General features: G+C 49.9%; 1 protein-coding gene across 2 annotated transcripts in view; it reads right to left on the bottom strand.

Annotated features, from left to right (window-relative positions):
• Window positions 1-411: 411 nt before the first annotated feature.
• psmc3 (proteasome 26S subunit, ATPase 3) overlaps window positions 412-25432 on the bottom strand; it is a 46584-nt gene continuing 21563 nt past the window's right edge. For both annotated transcript variants that reach the window (XM_072518769.1, XM_072518768.1), the window contains exons 4-12: window positions 16021-16125; window positions 12506-12568; window positions 12144-12281; window positions 11045-11188; window positions 10220-10368; window positions 2245-2341; window positions 1528-1673; window positions 785-866; window positions 412-648 (exon numbers count right to left, since the gene is read on the bottom strand). In XM_072518769.1, the coding sequence (XP_072374870.1) occupies window positions 538-648; window positions 785-866; window positions 1528-1673; window positions 2245-2341; window positions 10220-10368; window positions 11045-11188; window positions 12144-12281; window positions 12506-12568; window positions 16021-16125 (1035 nt within the window). In that variant the 3' untranslated portion in view covers window positions 412-537. The remainder of the gene's footprint in view (window positions 649-784; window positions 867-1527; window positions 1674-2244; window positions 2342-10219; window positions 10369-11044; window positions 11189-12143; window positions 12282-12505; window positions 12569-16020; window positions 16126-25432) is intronic.

The raw sequence follows: 25432 nt of genomic DNA, 5'->3' as shown, positions 1-25432 counted from the left end.
TAGAACTTTCCGAGTGTGTCTGAAACTGCTCTGGACTTCCCAGTGATCCAGGCAACGTGGACAGCGACACACTACCCTTCAAGACTGAAGTTAACCAGTAGAAGTCGTAACACAGCCAGGGAGCTGCCCCAGGTGTAAGTTAAAATAAACCCAGCAAACTGGGCATGCTAGCTTATACCAACCCCTCACCAGGGTGGGGACTCTTGGGGCATCAAGATTAATTAAAGGTAGCAAACAAAAGAACAGAAAACTGCAAAATTGCCAGCTGGACAACGTACACTAGACTGCAACCACACACCAACTGAGCATTAGCCACCATTTCCCTCATCGGCCCCATAACTGCTGGTTCCGCTATACAGTTGCATGTGCAGATACCACCAATACTCCAGATATTGGGCTAAGCCACGTCAATTAATGTGGGGGGAAAAAATATCATTTTATTTTATACTGCTGCAAAGATTGTACAGTGTAGGATCCAAGTTAGTTAGAGCAGGGAGAGGCCTGTCTACTGCCCATCAGTCTCTTGCTGCCCAATTTTTAGGCATAGTATTGGAGGTTTGCCTTTTTCTTGGCTTGCACCTCCAGGATGCCCTCCATGTAATCTTCATGTGTCAGCTCCGTGGCCTCCCTGCGCAAAGCAATCATGCCCTGTCAAATTAAAAAAACATCATTAGCGACACACTGTTCCGATCTCTGGGGAATTCTCTATCCTGACACACTGTTCCCGATCTCCGGGAGATTCCCTACTCAACACACAGTTCCCGGTATCTAGAGTTATACTCACCGCTTCCACACACACGGCCTTGCACTGAGCTCCATTGAAGTCATCGGTGCATCGAGCCAATTCCTCGTAGTTTACATCAGGACTGCAGAGGAATAATAACCAGTTATTGAACAAGTGGGACTGGCTCGATTGTTCCATGAAAAGTCAGCACGGACTCAACTGGCCAAATGGCCTTCTGTGCTATAAATCACTGTCTTTACCAGTACATGGCAAAAGTACTAACCACATCCGTCAGTATACCTTTCCCAGTATCTACAAACTCCTGGATACACATTGGCTTGCCGGGCCAGTATCACACGAGATGGCACGGGGAGCAGGAACAGCTGGTATATAGTGGGGGGTGGCAACGGTCCATACTGACTCCCTCCTGAACACAGACGGCAGCACGGTAGCATTGTGGATAGCACAATTGCTTTACAGCTCCAGGGTCCCAGGTTCGATTCCGGCTTGGGTCACTGTGTGTGGAGTCTGCACGTTCTCCCCGTGTGTGCGTGGGTTTCCTCCGGGTGCTCCGGTTTCCTCCCACAGTCCAAAGATGTGCAGGTTAGGTGGATTGGCCATGATAAATTGCCTTAGTGTCCAAAATTGCCCTTAGTGTTGGGTGGGGTTACTGGATGATGGGGATAGGGTGGGGGTGTTGACCTTGGGTAGGGTGCTCTTTCCAAGAGGCAGTGCAGACTCGATGGGCCGAATGGCCTCCTTCTGCACTGTAAATTCTATTAAATTCTACAGACTGCCCTCACCTTACGTTCATTTTCCGGGAGTGAATCTGCATAATCCTTGCTCGTGCCTCCTCGTTGGGCATTGGGAACTCAATCTTGCGATCCAGTCTGCCAGATCTCAGCAAGGCTGGATCCAGGATGTCCACTCGGTTGGTGGCTGCAATCACCTGCAGGCAAATGGGAAAAAGGCAACTCAAACTACGTTTAAACATCCAGAGAAAGGGATCACGTAAATACGCACAGCCTCAAGGATAGGAGTGGCCAAACATCTTTTGTGACAATCAATATGTGTGAATAGTAACTTTTGTGATGTGGTGAAACATTTCTCAGCCACTTCAAATGGATGGAACTATTAGACCAAGTAGGTAAAAACATTTGCTTTTCCTTTGTTGACCCTTCTCTTACTGTCAAGACCGTGGAAGATGCACTTGTATCAAATTAACAAAGTGGCTTCCACATTCCAGCAGCAAGTACAGCTAGTGTATGTAATACATGGTGAAGTTTATTATTAACACAGAACTTCTATATGTCCATGTGAACACTTACCCTGAGCACTGCATCCACATACCATAGGCAGAAAACCAATATTTACAGGGGGCCCTCCCAGAGGGCATGACGACAGACACACCCCACCCCCAGAATGTACTGATATTTGCAGGGAGCTCCCAGGATATGCCAATATTTGGAAGGGACATTATCACAAAGACAAAAAATCACATTTGCTTCCCCTACATTTACCTTGACGAGGGTATTTGGTTGGAAGCCATCGAGCTGATTGAGAAGTTCCAACATTGTTCGCTGAACTTCACGGTCCCCAGCCTTTTCACTGTCAAACCTGGAATACATGAAATTGACACTGCAACCCCTCTGTCCACAGCACAACAGTCACACCCCTCTCAAAACGGCACCAATACCTTCCCAGATAATGCTCCTCCCACCAGAGACTCACCCTCTGCTCAAAATAGACAAGACACCAAAGCTTCACAGCAACACCTACTGTATCACCAGGACTCTTTCCCCCCACCCCTTACGCGCGCACATACACACACACACAGCAGTATAGGAAGTAGCAGCACAAGTCAGTCATTCAGCCCTTCGAGCCTGTTCTGTCATTTGATAAGATCATGGCTGATCGGATTGTGGCCTTAACTCGACTTTTCAGTGTCCCCATGAAGCTTGATCACTTGTCAATCAGGAATCAATCTAACTCAGCCTCGAATAAATTCAATAGTAATAATCTTCATTGCCACAAGTAGGCTTACATTAACACAGTAATGAAGTTACTGTGAAAAGCCCCTATCGCCACATTCCGGCGCCTGTTTGGGTTCACAGAGCGGGAATTCAGAATGTCCAAATTACCAAGCACATCTTTCGGGACTTGTGGGAGGAAACTGGACCACCCGGAGGAATCCCACGCAGACACAGGGAGAACGTGTAGACTCCACAGACAGTGATCCAAGCCAGGAATCGAATCTGGTACCCTGGAGCTGTGAAGCAACAGTGCTAACCACTGTGCTACCATGCCGCCCAATGGGCCAGTATCCGTTGCTCTCAGAGAAAGACAATTCCACAGATTTACGACTCTGAGACAACATTTCTCTGCCAAACAAGTGGGACCCCTTATTCCTACACTGTGTCCGCCAGTTCACATCTTCCCCACAAGGAGAAACATTCGTCAGGTATCCATCCGATCAGGTCACTCAGGATCTTCCATGTTCAATAAGATCACCTCTTATTCTTCTACACCTGATGGATGCAAACCCAGCCTGTCTAACCTTTCTTTCTCAGAAAGTCTTTCATCCCAGGTATCAGTCAAGTGAACTTTCTCAGAACTGCTTCTAATGCATAGAACAGTACAGCACAGTAAAGGCCCTTCAGCCATAATGTTATGCTGACCATTTATCCTAATGCAAGATCAACCTAACCTACACCCCTTCAATTTACTGCTGTCCATTTGCCTGTCTAAGAGTCGCTTAAATGTCCTGAATGACTCTGACTCCACCACCTCTGCTGGCAGTGCATTCCACGCACCCACCACTCTCTGTGTAAAGAACCTACCTCTGACATCTCCCCTATACCTTCCTCCAATCACCTTAAAATTATGTACCCTCGTGACAGCCATTTCCACCCTGGGGAAAAGTCTCTGGCTATCCACTCTATCCATGCCTCTCATCACCTTGTACACCTCTATCAAGTCACCTCTCTGCCTTCTTCGCTCCAGTGAGAAAAGCCCTAGCTCCCTCAACCTTTCTTCATAAGACATGCCCTCCAGTTCAGGCAGCATCCTGGTAAATCTCCTCTGTACCCTCTCCAAAGCATCCACATCCTTCCGATAATGAGCCGACCAGAACTGTACACAATATTCCAAGTGTGGTCTAACTAGGGTTTTATAAAGCTGCAGCAAAACCTCGCGGCTCTTAAACTCAATCCCCCTGTTAAGAAGGCATATGGTGTGTTGGCTTTCATTAACAACCCTATCAACCTGGGTGGCAACTTTCAGGGATCTATGTACGTGAATCCCAAGATCCCTCTGTTCCTCCACACTTCCAAGAATCCTGCCTTTAACCCTGTATTCAGCATTCAAATTCGACCTTCCAAAATGAATCACTTCACATTTATCAAAGTTGAACTCCATCTGCCACTTCTCAGCTCAGCCCTGCATCCTGTCAATGTCCTGTTGTAACCTGCAACAACCCTCAACACTATCTACAACTCTCCCAACCTTCGTGTCATCGGCAAACTTACTAACCCACCCTTCCACTTCCTCATCCAAGTCATTTATAAAAACCACAAAGAAGCAGAGGTCCCAGAACAGATCCATGCGGGACACCACTGGTCATCGACCTCCAGGCGAAATACTTTCCACTCGCTGTCTTCTTTCGGCCAGCCAATTCTGTATCCAGACAGCCATATTTCCCTGTATCCCGACAGCCATATTTCCCTGTATCCCATGCCCCCTAACTTTCTGAATGAGCCTAGCGTGAGGAACCTTATCAAATGCCTTACTGAAATCCATATACACCACATCCATTGCCTGATCTTCAGCAATGTGTCTCGTCACATCCTCAAAGAATTCAATGAGGTTTGTGAGACATGACCTGCCCCTCACAAAGCCATGCTGACTATCTTTAATCAAACTATGTTTTTCTAAATAATCATAAATCCTATCTCTCCGAATCCTTTCCAATATTTTGCTCACCACAGACGTACGACTGATGGGTCTGTAATTCCCAGGGATTTTCCTATTCCCTTTCTTGAACAGGGGAACAACATTCGCCTCCCTCCAATCATCCGGTACTACTCCAGTGGAGAGTGAGGACGCAAAGATAATCGCCAACGGCGCAGCAATCTCCTCTCTCGCTTCCCGTAGTAACCTTGGGTATATCCCGTCAAGCCCAGGGGACTTATCTATCCTGATGCTTTTCAAAATTTCCAGCACATCCTCCTCCTTAATATCAACAAAGTTAGATCTTTTCCCAAAACTGTACAAAGTACTCCAGCTGCAGTAAAACTCCCAGCTTTATATTCCATTCCCCTCGCAATAAACACCAATATTCCATTTGTCTTCCTAATCACTTGCTGTACCTGTGTACTAACCTGTGATTCATGTACCCAGAAACCCAGATCCCACTGTACCACCGAGTTCTGCAATCTCTATTTAAATAGTTTACTGTTGTTATCCTTCTTGACAAAAGTAAACAAGTTGATATTTTCCCACATCATACTCCATCTGCCAAATGTTTGCTCACTAACTTAACCTATCGACATGCTGAAAAAAAGAGACACGCGGTCGAAGCTTTTCATCCTATACTCATCAGGACAGATTTGCAAGAATACCAAATCTCAAAAGGAACATCAATTTATACTGCATGAGAAGAGGGTGCTAATTGGTTTGTCAAATGGACTCTGATTGGCAGAGGTGTTGCCATGGAGAGTGCACCAGGGAAAGTTAACGGCCAGGCTTTTGTTTAAATTCAAACGAGGCAGGTCAAATCTGATTCATCAAGGCATTGCCATGGAGTATGAAGCAAGGAATGGCTGTCTCCCAAGCTTTTGTCCATTTAAAAAAGGCGCAATGTGTGGACATATAGTTCAGGGTCCTGTGTGTGCATATATGTAGCTTCTCGCACGCACCAGTGAGCTACGTATGCTACAAGATACAAGAACATAACATAAGAACTAGGAGCAAGAGTAGGCCATCTGGCCCCTCGAGCCTGCTCCACCATTCAATGAGATCATGGCTGATCTTTTGTGGACTCAGCTCCACTTTCCAGCCCGAACACCATAACCCTTAATCCCTTTATTCTTCAAAAAACTGTCTTTATCTGAAAAACATTTAACGAAGGAGCCTCAACTGCTTCACTGGGCAAGGAATTCCATAGATTCACAACCCTTTGGGTGAAGAGGTTCCTCCTAAGCTCAGTCCTAAATCTACTTCCCCTTATTTTGAGGCTATGCCCCTAGTTCTGCTTTCACCCGCCAGTGGAAACAACCTGCCCGCATCTATCCTATCTATTCCCTTCATAATTTTATATGTTTCTGTAAGATCCTCCCCCCCACCCCCACCCCCCCGCATCCTTCTAAATTCCAACAAGTACAGTCCCAGTCTACTCAACCTCTCCTCGTAATCCAACCCCTTCAGCTCTGGGATTAACCTAGTGAATCTCCTCTGCACACCCTCCAGCGCCAGTACGTCCTTTCTCAGGTAAGGAGACCGAAACTGAACACAATACTCCAGGTGTGGCCTCACTAACACCTTATACAATTGCAGCATAACCTCCCTAGTCTTAAACTCCATCCCTCTAGCAATGAAGGACAACATTCCATTTGCCTTCTTAATCACCTGTTGCACCTGTAAACCAACTTTTTGCGACTCATGCACTAGCACACCCAGGTCTCTCTGCACAGCAGCATGTTTTAATATTTTATCATTTAAATAATAATCCCTTTTGCTGTTATTCCCACCAAAATGGATAACCTCACATTTGTCAACATTGTATTCCATCTGCCAGACCCTAGCCCATTCACTTAACCCATCCAAATCTCTCTGCAGACTTCCGGTATCCTCTGCACTTTTTGCTTTACCACTCATCTTAGTGTCGTCTGCAAACTTGGACACATTGCACTTGGTCCCCAACTCCAAACCATCTATGTAAATTGTGAACAATTGTGGGCCCAACACTGATCCCTGAGGGACACCACTAGCTACTGATTTCCAACCAGAGAAACACCCATTAATCCCCACTCTTTGCTTTCTATTAATTAACCAATCCTCTATCCATGCTACTACTTTACCCTTAACGCCATGCATCTTTATCTTATGCAGCAACCTTTTGTGTGGCACTTTGTCAAAAGCTTTCTGGAAATCCAGATATACCACATCCATTGGCTCCCTGTTACCTACCGCACTGGTAATGTCCTCAAAAAATTCCACTAAATTAGTTAGGTACGACCTGCCCTTTATCAACCCCTATGCTGCATCTGCCCAATGGGACAATTTCCATCCAGATGCCTCGCTATTTCTTCCTTGATGATAGATTCCAGCATCTTCCCTACTACCGAAATTAAGCTCACTGGCCTATAATTACCCGCTTTCTGCCTATCTCCTTTTTTAAACAGTGGTGTCACGTTTGCTAATTTCCAATCTGCCAGGACCACCCCAGAGTCTAGTGAATTTTGGTAAATTATCACTAGTGCATTTGCAATTTCCCTAGCCATCTCTTTTAGCACTCTGGGATGCATTCCATTAGGGCCAGGAGACTTGTCTACCTTTAGCCCCATTAGCTTGCCCATCACTACCTCCTTAGTCATAACAATCATCTCAAGATCCTCACCTGTCATAGCCTGATTTCCATCAGTCACTGGCATGTTATTTGTGTCTTCCACTGTGAAGACCGACCCACAAAACGTGTTCAGTTCCTCAGCCATTTCCTCATCTCCCATTATTAAATCTCCCTTCTCATCCTCTAAAGGACAAATATTTACCTTAGCCACTCTTTTTTGTTTTATATATTTGTAGAAACTTTTACTATCTGTTTATATATTCCAAGCAAGTTTACTCTCATAATCTATCTTACTCTTCTTTATAGCTTTTTTAGTAGCTTTCTGTTGCCCCCCTAAAGATTTCCCAGTCCTCTAGTCTCCCACTAATCTTTGCCACTTTGTATGCTTTTTCCTACAATGTGATACTCGCCCTTATTTCCTTAGATATCCATGGTCGATTTTCCCTCTTTCTACTGTCCTTCCTTTTTGTTGGTATAAACCTTAGCTGAGCACAGTGAAAAATCGCTTGACAGGTTCTCCACTGTTCCTCAACTGTTTCACCATAAAGTCTTTGCTCCCAGTCTACCTTAGCTAGCTCTTCTCTCATCCCATTGTAATCTCCTTTGTTTAAGCACAAAACACTAGTGTTTGATTTTACCTTCTCATCCTCAATCTGTATTTTATCTTGTGTTGTCCAATCGGAGAATCACATCTAATGTTGGACACCGTGGGGGCGATTCTCCGATATTGAGGCGTTTCACGACGGCGCAAACAGGGCCCGGACACGACCTATTCTGGCCCCCATAGGGGCCCAGCACGGCGCTGGAGCAGTTCACGCCACTCCAGCGTCCTTACGCGGCACCAAATGGGTGCCACGCCAACCCGCGCATGCACAGTTGGGGCAGCCCAATCCTGCGCATGCGCAGTTGGGCCGCGCCATCCTGTGCATGCGTGGGGAACGTCTTACGCACGCCGGCCCCTCACCAACATGGAGCCGGTGTTCTGGGGCCGTGCGCGGAAGGAGGTAGGCCCGGGGGGGGGGGGGGGGGGGTGGAGAAATAGGCCGGCCCGCCGATCGGTGGGCCCCGGTCGCGGGCCAGACCCCATCGGAGGCCACCCCGGTGAAGGATCACCCCCCCCCCCACAGGCCGCCTCCCCACCGTTCCCGCCGGCAGCGACCAGGGGTGGACGGCGCCGGCGGGAACCTTTTGTGTCGTAGCGGCCGCTCGGCCCATCCGGCCGGAGAATCACCGTTCGAGTGCGGGGGTCGGGGTGCGATTCGCACGCGCCCTGGCGATTCTCCCACCCGACGTGGGGGGGGGGGATAATAGCGCCCCATATTCTCAATGTGCCCTTATTTTGTCTAACATCTTTTGAAATGGCATCTTATCAAATGCCTTTTGGAAATCTAAGTACACAACATCTACAGGTTCCCCTTTATTCATACTACTTGTTAATTTCTCAAAGAACTCCAATAAATCAGTTAAACATGAATCCCCTTTCACAAAACCATGTTGACTGCCTGATTCCATTATGGTTTTCTAAGTATCCTGCTATATCCTCCTTAATAATGAATTATAGCATTTTCCCTCTGACAGGTGTCAGGCTAACTGGCCTAGAGTTTCCTGCTTTCTGTCTCCCTACTTCCTTGAATAAAGGTGTTATATTACCTATGTTCCAAACTGCTTGGAATCTTCCAAAATCTAACCAATGTTGGAGGATTATAACCAGTGCCTCTACTATCTCTGCAGCCACATCTTTAAGGCCCTCTGTTGCAGGCCATGTTGTCCTGGGTGACTTGCCAGTCTTTAGATCTGATATTTTCCCCAGCAGCATTTCTCTAGTGATGGCGATTGTTTTAGGTTCCTCCCTCCCTTATACCTCTGACTTAAGTATCTATGGGAAATTTTCTAAGTCTTCAATAACGATAACAGACATCTGTTTAACGCCTCTGCAATTTCCTTGTTTCCCATTATTAATTCCCCAGACTCGAGCGCGCTCTCTCTCTCGGACTGTCACTTTTCCTTTTTAAATACTTGTAGAAGTTCTTGTTTTTTATATTTCTCGTTAGCTTTCTCTGAAACTCCACTTTCTCACTCATTTTTCTTAAGTCTTTTGTGAGGGACTTCACCCTGTGTATTTTTCTTATAAAATAGAAATAGGCTCATTGCCCATGAAAGACCTAAAATGGCTGAATCTATGACAGCCTGTGACCCTCGAACAAAGGAGCTACCCAACCATTGGGGAAACTCGCATCTCGTTATCTCTGAAGAGGCACTGACGACACATTATGGGCCGCACAGACCACATTCAAAGAGAGCTATACAAAGGCCATCTGCTTTTCATAACCCAGGCTGGCCAACAGTGTCTGCTGAAACAAATGACCCCTCAATCTTCCTTTCAATTCTTAATGATTGTGACATTCAACTATCTTGGGACCCAGATGAGTGATAGACACCCTTTGTATGAAGAGGTGGGAGTCATACGAGAAGGACCTCCGGTTTGTGGAACCCGTAATACTGCCTTGGTGCACTGCAGTTTCAGTCTGCCATTTTACCATCTAACTAGCAACATCACAGAAAGTAGCTCTGCCCCAGACTGGAAATCTGGCCCCATCGACATTCCTGTACCAACACCGACAAGACCGATTTATTTCTGCAACCTATCTCATTCTACAAAGTCAAAACCAACAGAGAAGTGAATTATCCAGCATCAGGTTTCAGCCACCAACCACACCGAAGGATAACATAATTGAATACATAATCAGACTTAGATTCTGGACGCTCTACCCCACGTGAAAAAATATTTATTTTCTCCGTGGTCCATGGACTGTAAACGGTCTTTCAATTCGATACTACCTTACATCACGCACACACACACACACACAAATCACACACAGAAATTCAACTTCCCCCTTATCATGAACATGGAGTTGGTGCACAATACTCACCGTTTTGTGCCAATGGCGTCCAACTCGTCAATGAAGATGATGGATGGAGCCTTTTCTTTGGCCAAGGCAAAAGCATCACGGACCAGCTTTGCACCATCGCCAATAAACATCTGGACCAGCTGTGGCCCCGCCAGTTTCAAAAAGGTAGCCTGAGGTAAGGAGAAGAGTGTACGGTCAAATACAGAACAAAGCTCACGCTACACTGTCCCATCAAACACTCCCAGGAAAGGTTCAGCATGGTGTTAGATACAAAGTAAAGCTCCTTTTACACTGTCTCCATCAAACATTCCCAGGACAGGGGCAGCACGGTAGCACAGTTGCTTCACAGATCCAGGGTCCCAGGTTCGATTCCTGGCTTGGGTCACTGTCTGTGCGGAGTCCGCATGTTCTCCCCGTGTGTGCGTGGGTTTCCTCCCACAGTCCAAAGATGTGCAGGTTAGGTGGATTGGCCATGATAAATTGCCCCTAGTGTCCAAAAAGATTAGGTGGGATTACTGGGTACGGGATAGGGTGGAGGCATGGGCTCAAGTAGGGTGCTCTTTCCAAGGGCCGGTGCAGACTCGATGGGCTAAGTGGCCTCCTTCTACACTGTAAATTCTATGATTCTAGGTACAGAGTAAAGCTCCCTCGGTGCTGTCCCCATCAAACACTCCCAGGAAAGGTACAATACGGGGTTAGACACAGAGTAAAGCTCCCTCTATGCTGTCTCATAAAATACTCCCAGGACAGGTACAGAATGAGCATAGATGGATTAAAGCTCCCAATAAGTCTAGACCAGCATGCTTGTTTTTACAGTACTTACCCAGACAGCTCTCGGTCACTGACCTTGGTTTGTGCAGCACAGGCTCTGGCCAGCAGCGTCTTCCCTGTTCCTGGTGGTCCATACATCAGAACGCCCTTTGGTGGCTGGATGCCCAGATTCTCAAACTTCTCCTTGTGATTCATAGGAAGGACTATCGCTTCAACAAGCTGCAGAGACAAGTCAGCATTATTATAGGAAAGGGCCAGCCAGCAGATTGTCAGACAATGGCGAGGCATGGTGTAGTGGTATTATCACTGGACTAGTAAACTAAAGACCAAAGTAATGGGTCTTTCTAGGGTTTGAATCCCGCCACTGCAGATGGTGAAATTTTACTCCATCAAAAATCTGGAATGAAAAAGTTTAATGATGACCATGAAACCATTGTTGATTGTTGTAAAACCCCATCTGGTTCACAAATGTCCTTTTAGGGAAGGATATCTGCATCCTTACCTGGTCTGGCCTACATGTGATGCCAGACCCACAGCAATGTGGTTGGCTCTTAACTGCCCCCTCAAGGGCAATTAGAGATGGGCAATAAATGCTGGCACAGCCCGCGATGTACATATCCCATGAACGAATAGAAAAAAACTGCGGCCTCTCTACCCCCAAGACACTTAATTGAGGCATACAAGATGACCAGAGGATTGGATAGGGTGGACAGTGACAGCCTTTTTGCTCGGATGGTGATGTCTAGCACGAGGGGACATACCTTTAAGACAGATGTCAGAGGTAGGTTCTTTACTCAGAAAGTAATAAGGGCGTGGAATGCCCTGCCTGCAACAGTAGTGGACTCGCCAACACTAAGGACATTCAAATGGTCATTGGATAGACATATGGACAATAAGGGAATAGTGTAGATGGGCTTTAGAGTGGTTTCACAGGTCGGCGCAACATCGAGGGCCGAAGGGCCTGTACTGCGCTGTAATGTTCTATGTTCTATGGCTGTTATCCCTCTGCTCCCCCAAACCTTTAATCAGACAGGAACTTGGAGACCAATAAGTCCATGAGTGGGGTACTGGTGGGACATCACAATCCCATGTGACACACCCACATGAGATCCTCAGACTCCTTGTGGATTTCATACACACACTTGCCCAGTCAGCAGTACAGACATTTACTGACCTCCTGAATCTGTTTGTCCAAACCCCCAACATCACTGTACTGCTCAGTCGGTCGCTCATCCACCTCCATGGCCTTGACTCGAGAATCGTACTCTGTTGGTAGAGTCTCCAGGATCAGGTAGGAATCTTTGTTCACACCCTGGAATGCAAAGCTGGAGATTACCCGGACAGACTGACACAGCTCCAGAGGCACTGCACAACACAAATATAGGCTCACTCACAGAGTCATCCCCTGGGTGGTGGCTAGCCACTCACTCGCTAACTCATTCAGAGTGAAGGTAAACCCACTCACAATGGATGTCTGTGAAAAGGCAGCAGATGATAGGTGCAACGTGGATAAAGAAACAAGGACAACGTACTCACCACCAGATCACCAGGCTTCAGTTTCTCAGCATCGACCAATCCAATCACAGGCAGGAAGTAAGTCTGTCCAACAGAGTACGGCACAGTGAAATCACAGATTAGCTAAAACTAGCCGAGGCACAGCTTAATATCAAATAGTCATTTACAGCACAGGAGGCATTTGGTCCATCAAGTCAGTGCTGACTCTCTGTAGAACATTCAGGTAAGTCCCATTCTCCCTCATTTCCCTCGAATGCCCATCCAGTTAGCTTTTTAAATAATCTCCACTGCCATTACCCTCCTGGGCAGCAAGTTTTCATTTTGCTATTCACTGTGTAAAGAAAACCTTTCTCGCAGTCGCCTCTGCATCACTTTTTTAATAAATATTTTTATTAAGGCATTTATAAATAAACATCAAACACAACCAAAGCCAAGACCAAAAAGAGTACAAACCAGAGATCACATCAAAACTAAATAAGTAACAACCACCACCCACTCTCCCTACCTTTCTTATTAACTGCAACCCCCCCCGCCCCCCCCCACAAGCTCCCCACTGCTCCCTGCTGCCTTAGCTGTCCTGGAAGGAGTCAATGAACAGTTTCCATCTCTGGGCAAACTCTTCCATCGACCCCCTCAAGGCAAACTTAATTTTCTCCAGCCTAAGGAAATCTGCTAGGTTGCTCACCCATGCCCCCCCGGTTTCGGTGGCTCCGAGTCCCACTACACCAACAGGATCCATCTCCGGGCTACAAGAGAGGCAAAGGCCAGAGTGTCAGCCTCTCCCACCCCCTGGACTCCCAGGTCTTCCAACTCTCCAAACACTGCCAATCTGGACTCAGGACCACCCTCAGTACCTCCGACATCATGTCAGCAAACCCCCGCCATAATCTCTCCAGCTTCCGACAGGCCCAAAATATGTGAACATGATTCACGTGCCCCCCCCCGCATACCGCCCACCCCCTCAAAGAATCTACTCATTCTGGCCACCGGCATGTGCGTCCTGTGGACTACTTTAAATTGAATGAGACTCAGCCTGGCGCACAAAGAGGACGCATTCACCCTCCTCAGAGCCTCCTCTCATAACCCAGCCTCCAACTCTCTTCCCCCCCCCCCCCCCAGCTCCTTCTCCCACTTCCACTTAACTATTCCTATCAGGGCGCCCTCCGATTCCATTAATTCTTTAGAAATCTCTGACACCCTGCCCTCTCCAACCTCTATTTTTGACAACACCTTATCCTGCAACCCTGGGGACGACAGATCAGGAAAGGATGGCACCTCTTTTCTTACATAGTTTCACACCTGTAAATATTGGAACCCGTTTCAGCTGGGCAACTCATACTTCTCTACCAGTCCTTCCAGACTCGCGAAGCTGCCCCCCCGAATAGATCCCCAAATCGTTCAATCCCCGCCTGCCGCCAACCCTGGAACCTGCGTCCAGCCCCCCCTGAACAATCCTGTGATTCCCACAGATCGGAACCCAAACTGAGGCCCCGTCTAGCCTCCGGTGCTGACACCACTGTCCCCACTCCCTCAGGACTGCAATCACAACCGGACTTGTGGCGTACCCAGCTGGCGAGAACGGCAGGAGACGCCGACAGCAATGCCCCCAAGCTCATGCCCTTACATGAGGCTGCCTCCATCCACTCCCATACCTCCTCCTCCCCTGCAGCCCACTTCCTCACTATGGCTATATTTGCTTCCCAGCAGTACTTCATTAAATTTGGCAAGGCCAGCCCTGCCCCCCCTTCGCCCCCACTCCAACAGGCCTTCTTTACTCACGGGGCTTTCGACGCCCACACAAATCCAGATATCAATGCATTAACGTTCCTAAAGAGGGCCTTTGAAATAAATATCGGGATGTTCTGGAATACAAACAAAAACCTCGGGAGCACAGTCATCTTCACGGACTGCACCCGCCCCACCAGTAACAATGCAAGCACGTACCACCTCTTAAAATCCCCCTTCATTTGCTCCACCAGCCGAGCCAGATTCAATTTGTGTAATTGCTCCCACCCCCGCGCCACCTGGATGCCCAGATACCTGAAACTCTCCCCCACTACCTTAAATGGCAGCTCGCCCAACCTCCTCTCCTGCCCACTCGCCTGAATCTAGAAGACCTCACTCTTCCCCATATTTAACTTATACCTAGAGAACCTTCCGAATTCCACCAGTGTCCATGATAACCCCAATACCTTCCATTGGGTCCAATATATACGGCAACAGGTCGTCCGCATATAGCAACATCCTGTGCTCCCACCGCTCCCCTCCCCCCAACCTCCCACTATCCCTTTCTAACCGTTGATGCTCTGAGCACCATCGCCAGTGACTCTATCGCCAAGGCGAAGCGCAATGGGGAGAGTGGGCATCCCTGCCTCGTCCCACAATACAACCTAAAATACCCCGAACTCACCAGATTCGTTCTTACACTAGCCATCGGCGCCTGTTACAACAATCAAATCCAATCCACAAACCCCTGCCCAAACCCGAACCGCCCCAATACCCCCCATAAATACTCCCATTCTACCCGATCAAAGGTCACCTCCACATTCCGTCCCTCCGAGGGCATCATTATCACGTTTAACAGACGCTTGATGTTAGCCTACATGTGTTTGCCTTTTACAAACCCCGTCTGGTGCCCCCATCACCCCGGCACACAGTCCTCAATCCGCGAAGCCAAGATGCCAACAACTTGGCATCTACATTCAGCAGTGATATTGGGCGATAGGATCCACACAGCACCGGGTCCTTATCTTTCTTCAGGATTAGAGGTCGCCCCTGCAACTCTTGTCTAAAATCTGAAATCTGTGTCTCCTAGTCCCTATACCATCAGCGAAAAGGAAGAGATTTTTCTCATCTACCTTATCCAAACCTGTTATAATCGTGCACATGTCTATCAAATCTCCCCTCAATCTCCTCTGCTCCAGGACAACTCCAGCTTCTCCATCTAAACCATGTGGTTAAAATCTCCAGCCCTGAAACCATTCTGGGAAATCTGCTCTGCAGCCTCTCCAAAAGTGTGGTGACTGGAACTTAAATGCTCTAGTTGTGACCTAACCAGAGCTTTAGACATGTTCAGCTTAACCTCCCTGCTTCTGTATTAATGTCTCTTTTTATGAAGCCGAGGATCCAATATACTTTGCTAACCACTCTCTCAATATGTCCCATCACCTTCAGAGTTTGCACCCCAGGGTCTCTCTGTTCCCACACCTCATTTAGAATTGTGTTATTCAGTCCACATCGCCTCTCCCTATACCTCCTGCCAAAATGCACCACTCACTTCCCTATATTAAATTCCATGCACTACTTGTCTGCCCATTCTGCTGACCTATCTATGTTGAGTTGCAGGTGAGTTCTATCAGCCTCACTATTTGCCACTCCTCTAAGTTTTATATCACTGGCAATTTAAAATTTAGCTTTGTGCTCCAAGAGGCAACTAATTTATATATAAGCAGAGATCTGGGCTTTGGGTAGCATCACCATCAACCACTTTGCAGTCTGAAAATCAATTACTTCCTCAATTCTACCAATGCCCTCACCTGACGGGTGGATGTTTTAATAACAGCGCATTTCCCTTTCCTCTGGGAATCCAGGTCAACATTTGCTCCATCCTCCTCCTGGTCATTTGGATCAACATCCAGTAACTAAAACACAACATCAAGAAGAGGCACTTGTTAAATCATTATTCCCCAGCCCGAAACGCGGTCCCCGTAGCCGCTACCCCAGCCCAGGACGCAGGTACACTTCCCCAGCCCGTGACGCGGGCACTGGGAATCTTTCCACTAGCCTGGGGCACCAGGTACCTTTCCCCCCAACCTGGGGCGCAGCCCCCATAGCCCCTTCCCCCGGCAGGGACGCGGGTGCACTTCCCCCTTCCACCGGCCCGGAAGGGGGGCACACTGGCCCCGGCCCGGGAGGCAGGCGCACTTCCCCCAGCCCGGGAGGTGGGCTCATGTCCCTTAAGGCCAGGACACAGGCGTACTTCCCCCATCCCGGGATGTGAGCTCCGGGCCCCTTCCTCAAGCCCGGGGCGTGAGCCCGAGTCCTTTCCCCAAGCCCGGGACGTGAGCCCGAATCCCTTCCCCAAGCCCGGGGCGTGAGCCCGAGTCCTTTCCCCAAGCCCGGGACGTGAGCCCGAATCCCTTCCCCAAACCCGGGACGTGAGCCCGAGTCCCTTCCTCAAGCCCGGGGCGGAGACCGGGTCCCTTCCCCAAACCCGGGACGTGAGCCCGAGTCCCTTCCCCAAGCCAGGGCGGAGCCCGGGTCCCTTCCCCAAACCCTGGACGTGAGCCCGAGTCCCTTCCCCAAGCCCGGGACGTGAGCCCGAGTCCCTTCCCCAAACCCGGGACGTGAGCCCGAGTCCCTTCCCCAAGCCAGGGCGGAGCCCGGGTCCCTTCCCCAAACCCTGGACATGAGCCCGAGTCCCTTCCCCAAGCCCGGGACGTGAGCCCGAGTCCCTTCCCCAAGCCCGGGACGTGAGCCCGGGTCCCTTCCCCAAGCCCGGGACGTGAGCCCGAGTCCCTTCCCCAAGCCCGGGACGTGAGCCCGAGTCCCTTCCCCAAGCCCGGGACGTGAGCCCGAGTCCCTTCCCCAAGCCCGGGACGTGAGCCCGAGTCCCTTCCACAAGCCCGGGACGTGAGCCCGAGTCCCTTCCCCAAACCCAGGACGTGAGCCTGAGTCCCTTCCTCAGGCCCGGGACGTTAGCCCGAGTCCCTTCCCCAAGCCCGGGACGTGAGCCCGAGTCCCTTCCCCAAGCCCGGGACGCGAGCCCGAGTCCCTTCCCCAAACCCGGGACGTGAGCCCGAGTCCCTTCCCCAAACCCGGGACGTGAGCCAGAGTCCCTTCCCCAAGCCCGGGACGTGAGCCAGAGTCCCTTCCTCAAGCCCGGGACGTGAGCCCGAGTCCCTTCCCCAAGCCCGGGACGTGAGCCCATGTCCCTTCCCCAAGCCCGGGAGGTGAGCCAGAGTCCCTTCCCCAAGCCCGGGACGTGAGCCCGAGTCCCTTCCCCAAGCCCGGGACGTGAGCCCGAGTCCCTTCACCAAGCCCGGGACGTGAGCCCGAGTCCCTTCCCCAAGCCCTGGACGTGAGCCCGAGTCCCTTCCCCAAGCCCGGGACGTGAGCCCGAGTCCCTTCCCCAAGCCCGGGACGTGAGCCCGAGTCCCTTCCACAAGCCCGGGACGTGAGCCCGAGTCCCTTCCCCAAACCCAGGACGTGAGCCTGAGTCCCTTCCTCAGGCCCGGGACGTTAGCCCGAGTCCCTTCCCCAAGCCCGGGACGTGAGCCCGAGTCCCTTCCCCAAGCCCGGGACGCGAGCCCGAGTCCCTTCCCCAAACCCGGGACGTGAGCCCGAGTCCCTTCCCCAAGCCCGGGACGTGAGCCAGAGTCCCTTCCCCAAGCCCGGGACGTGAGCCCGAGTCCCTTCCCCAAGCACGGGAAGTGAGCCCGAGTCCCTACCCCAAGCCCGGGACGTGAGCCCGAGTCCCTTCCTCAAGCCCGGGACGTGAGCCCGAGTCCCTTCCCCAAGCCCGGGACGTGAGCCCATGTCCCTTCCCCAAGCCCGGGAGGTGAGCCAGAGTCCCTTCCCCAAGCCCGGGACGTGAGCCCGAGTCCCTTCCCCAAGCCCGGGACGCGAGCCCGAGTCCCTTCACCAAGCCGGGACGTGAGCCCGAGTCCCTTCCCCAAGCCCTGGACGTGAGCCCGAGTCCCTTCCCCAAGCCCGGGACGTGAGCCCGAGTCCCTTCCCCAAGCCCGGGACGTGAGCCCGAGTCCCTTCCCCAAGCCCGGGACGTGAGCCCGAGTCCCTTCCCCAAGCCCGGGACGTGAGCCCGAGTCCCTTCCCCAAGCCCGGGACGTGAGCCCGAGTCCCTTCCCCAAGCCCGGGACGTGAGCCCGAGTCCCTTCCCCAAGCCCGGGACGTGAGCCCGAGTCCCTTCCCCAAGCCCGGGACGTGAGCCCGAGTCCCTTCCCCAAGCCCGGGACGTGAGCCCGAGTCCCTTCCCCAAGCCCGGGACGTGAGCCCGAGTCCCTTCCCCAAGCCCGGGACGTGAGCCCGAGTCCCTTCCCCAAGCCCGGGACGTGAGCCCGAGTCCCTTCCCCAAGCCCGATGTTAAGTAATGGGTTAAGAGACATTGCAATTAGTTGTCACGTTTATGTTAAGTATCCATTAATTGACACTGATATGTAAAGGGACTTCAGGTGGCCTCTGTCAGGTGGTGTGTTGTTAAGAGTTTTGTGCAGAGGCTGTGGAAGTGAAATGAATGGTGTTTGGTGAAAAGGAACATGAACTTTAGACTTCATTTCTGGGCAAAGGTGAAGGTTTGAAAGATACAACTTTTCCTGATCAAACCAAGGAGTGAGTGAGAAGGAAAGAAAAAAAAGATACATGGCTGAACCCAGGATAAAGATGGCTGGATATGACTATCCTCCCTTATTTTCTGAAAGGCAATCGTACGACCAATGGAGAAGTGCAGTAGTTATGTGGACTAAAGTAACTGCTTTGGGAAAGAGAAAACAAGGTATGGCATTGGCTCTTTCTCTACCATATGGCAGTAAAATCCGCAACAAAGTGCTTTCTGAGCTGGAATTGGAAGAGTTAGACTCAGAAGGAGGTCTGGAGACTTTATTACATTATATGGACGAGATTTATAAGAAAGATGACTTGTTAAGTGCGTATGAAGCATGGTCGGATTTTGATAAGTTCCGGAAAATGGAGGATATCTCCATGGAAGACTATATAATGGAATTTGGCAGACTATATAAAATGCTGCAGAAACACAATCTGGAATTTCCACAGTCTGTGTTGGCCTTTAAATTCCTTGACTGTGCTGGAGTGAACAACATGGATAGGCTCCTGGTTTTGACAGGAGTTCAGTTTACTGATAAGGATACCTTATTCGAACAGATGACAAAAGCTTTACAAAAGTTTCTGAGGAACATTCGATTCCGATGGCTCTGATGACCCAAATAGGTCAGCCTGCAATAAGGCAGAATATGGAAGATACACTAGTAACAGGATGGCAAAGTCGTATGGCTACGAACAGGGCTCAAGACTATAGACGGAGACCGAGACAAGGAAATTATGAAGACAGAAACCCAGTTAGAACCTACAATAGGAAGATGAACCCCAGAAATGCACGGGGCATGATAAATCGATGTTTTCGATGTGACTCTCCATACCATTATGCTTTCAACTGTCCAACTCGTTATGATAGAGTATTTGAAGCGACACATGACACGGAAGAGTCAGAAGAGGAAAAAGATAGTGACCAGAAAGAAGGCATTGTCCTATTGACAAGCAGTTTTACACCGGTAATGAGGGTGTTGGTTGCAGAATCCTTCAACTGTGCTGTATTGGACAGTGGCTGCACATCTACTGTGTGTGGAATTGACTGGTTAAAATGTTACCTGGACTCTTTGAATGCTGAAAATCGTAACAAGGTTAATGAATTTGAAAGTTCCACAAGTTTCAGGTTTGGGGGTGATAATACTCTGAAGTCGCTGAAAAGAGTGGTGATCCCTTGCAATATTGCCGGAGTGAATCATTTCATTAGCACGGATGTTGTATCAAGTGAGATACCTTTGCTTCTAAGCAGACCATCGATGAAGAAAGCACACATGAAAGGAACAGGATAAGGCAACAGTTTTTGGAAAGACGGTGGACTTACAATTTACACAGTCGGGACACTATTGTATTCCATTACTGACAAATAATTTTTCAAGTAGAGTGGTTAAGGATGTGTTAATGGCAGTTGAAAATGGGATTTTAGCTGATAAAAAGCTTGTGGTATTAAAACTGCATGGGCAATTTGCACATCCGTCTCCTCGGAGGCTGAAAAATTTATTAAAGGATGCAGGGGTCAGGGATGACGACTATACTAAACTGATAGAAAAGGTTAGTGACCGCTGTGAAGTTTGTAGGAAGTACAGAAGGACACCAGCACGACCGATAGTAACCCTACCTTTGGCCAGGGATTTTAACGACATTGTGGCCATGTACCTTAAGATCTGGGATAAAGCAAATAATATATTTATTTTGCATTTTGTAGATTTAGCAACCAGATTTAGTCAATCAACGATTGTACGAAGTAAAGAAAAGAGAGTAATTCTGGATCAAATTGTGGAAAAATGGATAGGGACAGGAATGGGTCCACCGGCAAAATTCCTTACGGACAATGGGGGAGAATTTTCTAATGATGAGTTTAGGGATATGTGTGAAAACATGAATATCAGAGTTATGAATACGGCTGCAGAAAGCCCATTTAGTAATGGTGTCTGTGAAAGAAATCATGCTGTCATCGATGACTTGCTTCGGAAAACATAGGCAGATCGACCAAATTGCAGGCTAAATTCAGCTTTAGCATGGGCAGTACATGCAAAGAATTCATTGCAGATGGTTGGGGGCTATAGTCCTTATCAATTAGTGTTTGGTAGAAATCCTAAAATTCCATCCATTTTGGATGACCAGCCTCCAGCTTGGGAGGGGACTACAATTAGCTCTGGTTTTGCTGAACATTTAAATGCATTACATAGCAGTAGAAAAGCTTTTTTGGAAGCAGAAGTCTCTGAAAGAATTCGCAGAGCTTTAAGACATAACGTACGGCCATCAGATGCCGTTTTTCAGCAAGGAGACATGGTATACTATAAGAGAGACAATTCTAATGAATGGAAAGGACCAGGGAAGATCATAGGCATAGATGGCAAAACAATTATTTTGCAACATGGTAATCAAACTGTTAGGGTCCATTCATCAAGGATAATGGGTACAGATTACAAATTTAGACAGAGCAGACAGACATGACGAGGAACCAGAGTCTTCTGGTACGCATATGTTACAGAACTATGAGGACCAATTAACTGATATAGACAGGGTTTCTGTGGAGGAACACAACACTTCTGGTTTTTGTGAGGGACACGAAGAATCCAGCACAAGTTAAGGATACAAAGTAATAACATTTATTTACAATAACATATATATCTATATATATATAATATATATATATATATATATATATAGAACAGCAGCAGCAACTTCCCTTGCTGCACACTCCTTCCTCCTGGTTCCTAAATTGGCCAGCTTTATTTATACTAGGAGTTTACTAATGGTTTCTCCGCCCCCCTCATTGGGGAAGCTCATACTCCCACAAGATTGTGGGATTGTCATTAGTCCCCAGCCAATGGTAAGTAGGCAGGTTATAACATCCCTCCCCCCCAAAGTCCAAGGAATCCACCGAAGACCCCGGCGAAGGAGGGCGTCGGACTCGTTTTGCCGCAGGCCGGACACCATTTGCACGCAGCGCTGGATCAGGCGGCGTGTAACGAGACGGAGACCGGCGCTTCCGTGATGAACAGCGCAACGGTTGTACATCCACGGCCCGTGGACCCGAGGATTCCCCCTCTGATGCATCCTGTGTCTCCATCTCGGAGTCAGAGTCTGCTGCCTCCGTCATGTCAGCGTCTCTATCTCCATTCGGTTCTGTAACGACCTGCGCAGGCTTCGAGTGAGGCACCAGTGGAAGATTGTGAGGACTACCTTGTCTCTGGTCTCTGCGGCTGTAGAAATGAGCTCCGGGGGTGGGGAATCATTTGAGGGGATAGTCTTCTGGACCGAACGTGGTCTACGTGTTTGCGCTGGAGACGACCCTGGGCTTGCACCTGGTAAGATATAGGGCCCGTTTGGCGAAAGATTACACCAGGAACCCATTGGGCACCACCAGCAAAATTCCGAACGAACACTGGGTCACCGGGCGCAAACTGCCGAATTGGCCGATGCCGAGAAAATCCATGTCCCTGCCGTTCTTGTGTGCGGCGTACGTTTGCGCCAATGTCCGGGAAAACCATACTAAGGCGGGTGCGAAGTCTCCAGCCCATTAGGTGTTCTGCGGGAGCTACCCCAGTCACCGCATGGGGGGTGGTCCTATACGTAAACAAAAAGCGAGGCAGTCTCGTGTCCATTGATCCGGAAGACTGCTTCTTTAGGCCTCTTTTGAATGTCTGCACTGTGCGCTCTGCCAACCCATTTGAAGCCGGGTGGTAAGGGGCAGTGCGGATATGGCGCATGCCGTTCATCTTCGTGAACCTCGCAAACTCCTCACTCGTGAATGGAGTGCCGTTATCCGTGACCAGCACCTCGGGGAGGCCATGCGTACTAAACGACAAACGCATCTTTTCAATTGTTGCACAGGACGTTGTCCCCTGCATCCTATGCACCTCTAGCCATTTAGACTGGGCGTCAATTAATAGAAGGAACATGGATCCTTGAAAATGGCCTGCAAAATCTGCATGCAAGCGTGCCCAAGGCCGCCCTGGCCATTCCCAGTGATGTAGGGGTGCGGCGGGCGGAAGCTTCTGATGCTCCTGGCAAATGGAGCAGTTTTGGGCCACCTTCTGAATGTCAGTGTTGAGGCCTGGCCACCAGACATAACTCCGGGCCAACATTTTCATTTTGGTCACACCTGGATGCCCATTGTGCAAGTCTGTTAGGCCAGGAGCTGATACTTTCTCCAGGACAATCACACGCGTCCCCCACAAGAGGATGCAGTCTTCCACGCTGAATTCTGACAGCTTGGAGGAAAATGCCCGCAACTCGCCTGGGAGCTGTCTATGCTGCCACCATACAGGACTATGTGCCGAACCTTTGACAGGACTGGCTCCGTCTGGGTCCACTCACGGATCTGTGATGCCGTGACAGGCAAGGTGTCCATAAAGTTTAGGGTTGCAACCACCTCACCGGTCGTGGGGGTCGACATGGGGCCGGTCGATAAAGGCAATCGGCTCAGTGCGTCGGCATTTGCTATCTGCGTACCTGGTTTGTGCTCCAGAGAATACTCGTATGCAGCAAGCAACAAAGCCCAGCGCTGGATCCGTGCGGAAGCAATGGGCGGTATTGGCTTATCCTCTCTGAAAAGTCCCAGCAGAGGCTTATGATCAGTCACGATAGTGAAATGGCGGCCATACACGTACTGGTGGAAGCGTTTCACCGCAAAAACCACTGCCAGGCCCTCCTTCTTGATCTGCACATACTTTTTCTCCGCTGCAGTCAATGCGCGGGAGGCGAAAGCTATCGGTCGCTCAGCCCCGTTCTCCATCTTGTGGGACAGGACGGCCCCAATACCATACGGGGATGCATCACATGTGACGAGCAAAGGCTTTCCAGGATCATAGTGGGTTAGTAACCCAGACAACGACAATTGTTGCTTTACCCGCCGGAAAGCGGTTTCTTGCGACTGACCCCAAACCCAGGTGTGATTTTTCTTTCGCAGAAGGTGCAAAGGCGCCAGCGTAGTTGCCAGATTGGGGAGGAACTTCCCGTAATAGTTTACGAGGCCGAGAAAAGAACGAAGATGCGAAGTGTCAATCGGGACGGGGGCCTGTTGAATTGCGCACACCTTCTCTGCGACGGGGTGCAAACCTTTGCGGTCCACCCGATAACCTAGGTAGACTACTTCCTTTGCCTGAAATGCGCACTTTGTGCGACGTAAATGGACTCCAGCCTCCGAAAGGCGTCTAAGGACAGCCTCCAGAATTTCCAAATGTTCCTGCTCCGACGTCCCTGTAATCAAAACGTCATCTAAGTAGACAGCAACACGTGGTAAACCTCTCAAAATGCCCTCCATAACACGTTGAAAAATTGCGCAGGCAGAGGATACTCCAAAGGGCAACCGTGTATATTCATACAGGCCCCGGTGTGTATTAATCGTTACATATGGTCGGGAGGCAGGGTCCAGCTCCAACTGCAGGTAGGCGTGACTCATATCTAATTTTGTGAACGAGAGTCCATCTGCAAGCTTCGCGTAGAGATCCTCTATGCGAGGCATTGGATATCGGTCGAGTCGGGAAGCCGTATTCACTGCAAGTTTATAGTCGCCACACAAGCGAACTGTGGCATCTGGCTTCATTACAGGTACAATTGGTGCTGCCCAGTCAGCAAAATGGACGGGCCTGATAATACCCAAACTCTCCAAACGAGTGAGCTCCCCTTCTACCTTCTCGAGCAAGGCGTAAGGCACCGGGTGCTCCCGGAAATAGCGCGCCGTGGCTCCTGGTTAAACTTGGATATGGCCCCTTTTATTTTCCCCAAACCAGGCTGGAATACATCTGGGTATCGTCCTAGCATCTCAGTCAACCCTTCAGAAACTGGTTGGAGGATGTGCTGCCATTGCAACCGCAAATGGCGCAACCAATCCCGACCCAACAGGCTGGGCCCATGGCCGCGCACCACGATAAGTGGGAAACGCCCCTCCTGGCGTCCATAAACAACAGGGGTCATTGTAGTTCCTGCAATGTCCAGTGGTTCCCTCGTGTAGGTGGCCAACCTGGCCTGTGAGTCGGTTAATGGAAGGGTCTGTATACCCTGCTTGAGGCGGTCGAATGTCCTCTGGGCGATCACGGAGACCGCTGCGCCAGTGTCCAACTCCATCTCAAGTGGGTGGCCATTGACCCGTACTGTCACCTTAATGGGGGCCACACGGGGAGCTGCCACACAATGCAACTGCAGGCAGTCGTCCTCCGTCTCCACGTCCTCAGGAGTAGTCGCCGCAGGTTCATCCACATGGAATGTACGGCCCCTGGGCTGGTCCCAGTTACGGCCCCTGGGCTGGTCCCAGTTTCGGTCGGAACGACGGCGCCTCTGGCGCCCCCAGGACCGCCGTCCGCGACGGGGTCGCGCCTACAAGTCTGACACGGACATGGCTCCTCATCCATTGGCTCTGGAGAAGGCTCCCTTCGGGGAGGAATGTCCAACGGCCACTGGCGTCGGTCCGGAAGTTGCCTCGCCCAAGGTACCGCAGGAGTGTGGGGGGGACGTTTTCGGACAGAAGGGGTTGCGCCCCAAGGCATGCACTTCCATTCCCTGTAGCTCCTGCACTCCTTGTTCTGCGCTCTCTCGGGACAATACTATTTGAATGGCCTGTTGAAAAGTCAATGTTGGCTCAGCTAACAACTTTCTCTGGGTGGC

Source organism: Scyliorhinus torazame, chromosome 10 (assembly GCF_047496885.1).
Source record: "Scyliorhinus torazame isolate Kashiwa2021f chromosome 10, sScyTor2.1, whole genome shotgun sequence".
In the NCBI taxonomy this organism is placed as follows: Eukaryota; Metazoa; Chordata; class Chondrichthyes; order Carcharhiniformes; family Scyliorhinidae; genus Scyliorhinus; species Scyliorhinus torazame.
This window is presented reverse-complemented; position numbering and strand designations above follow the sequence as displayed.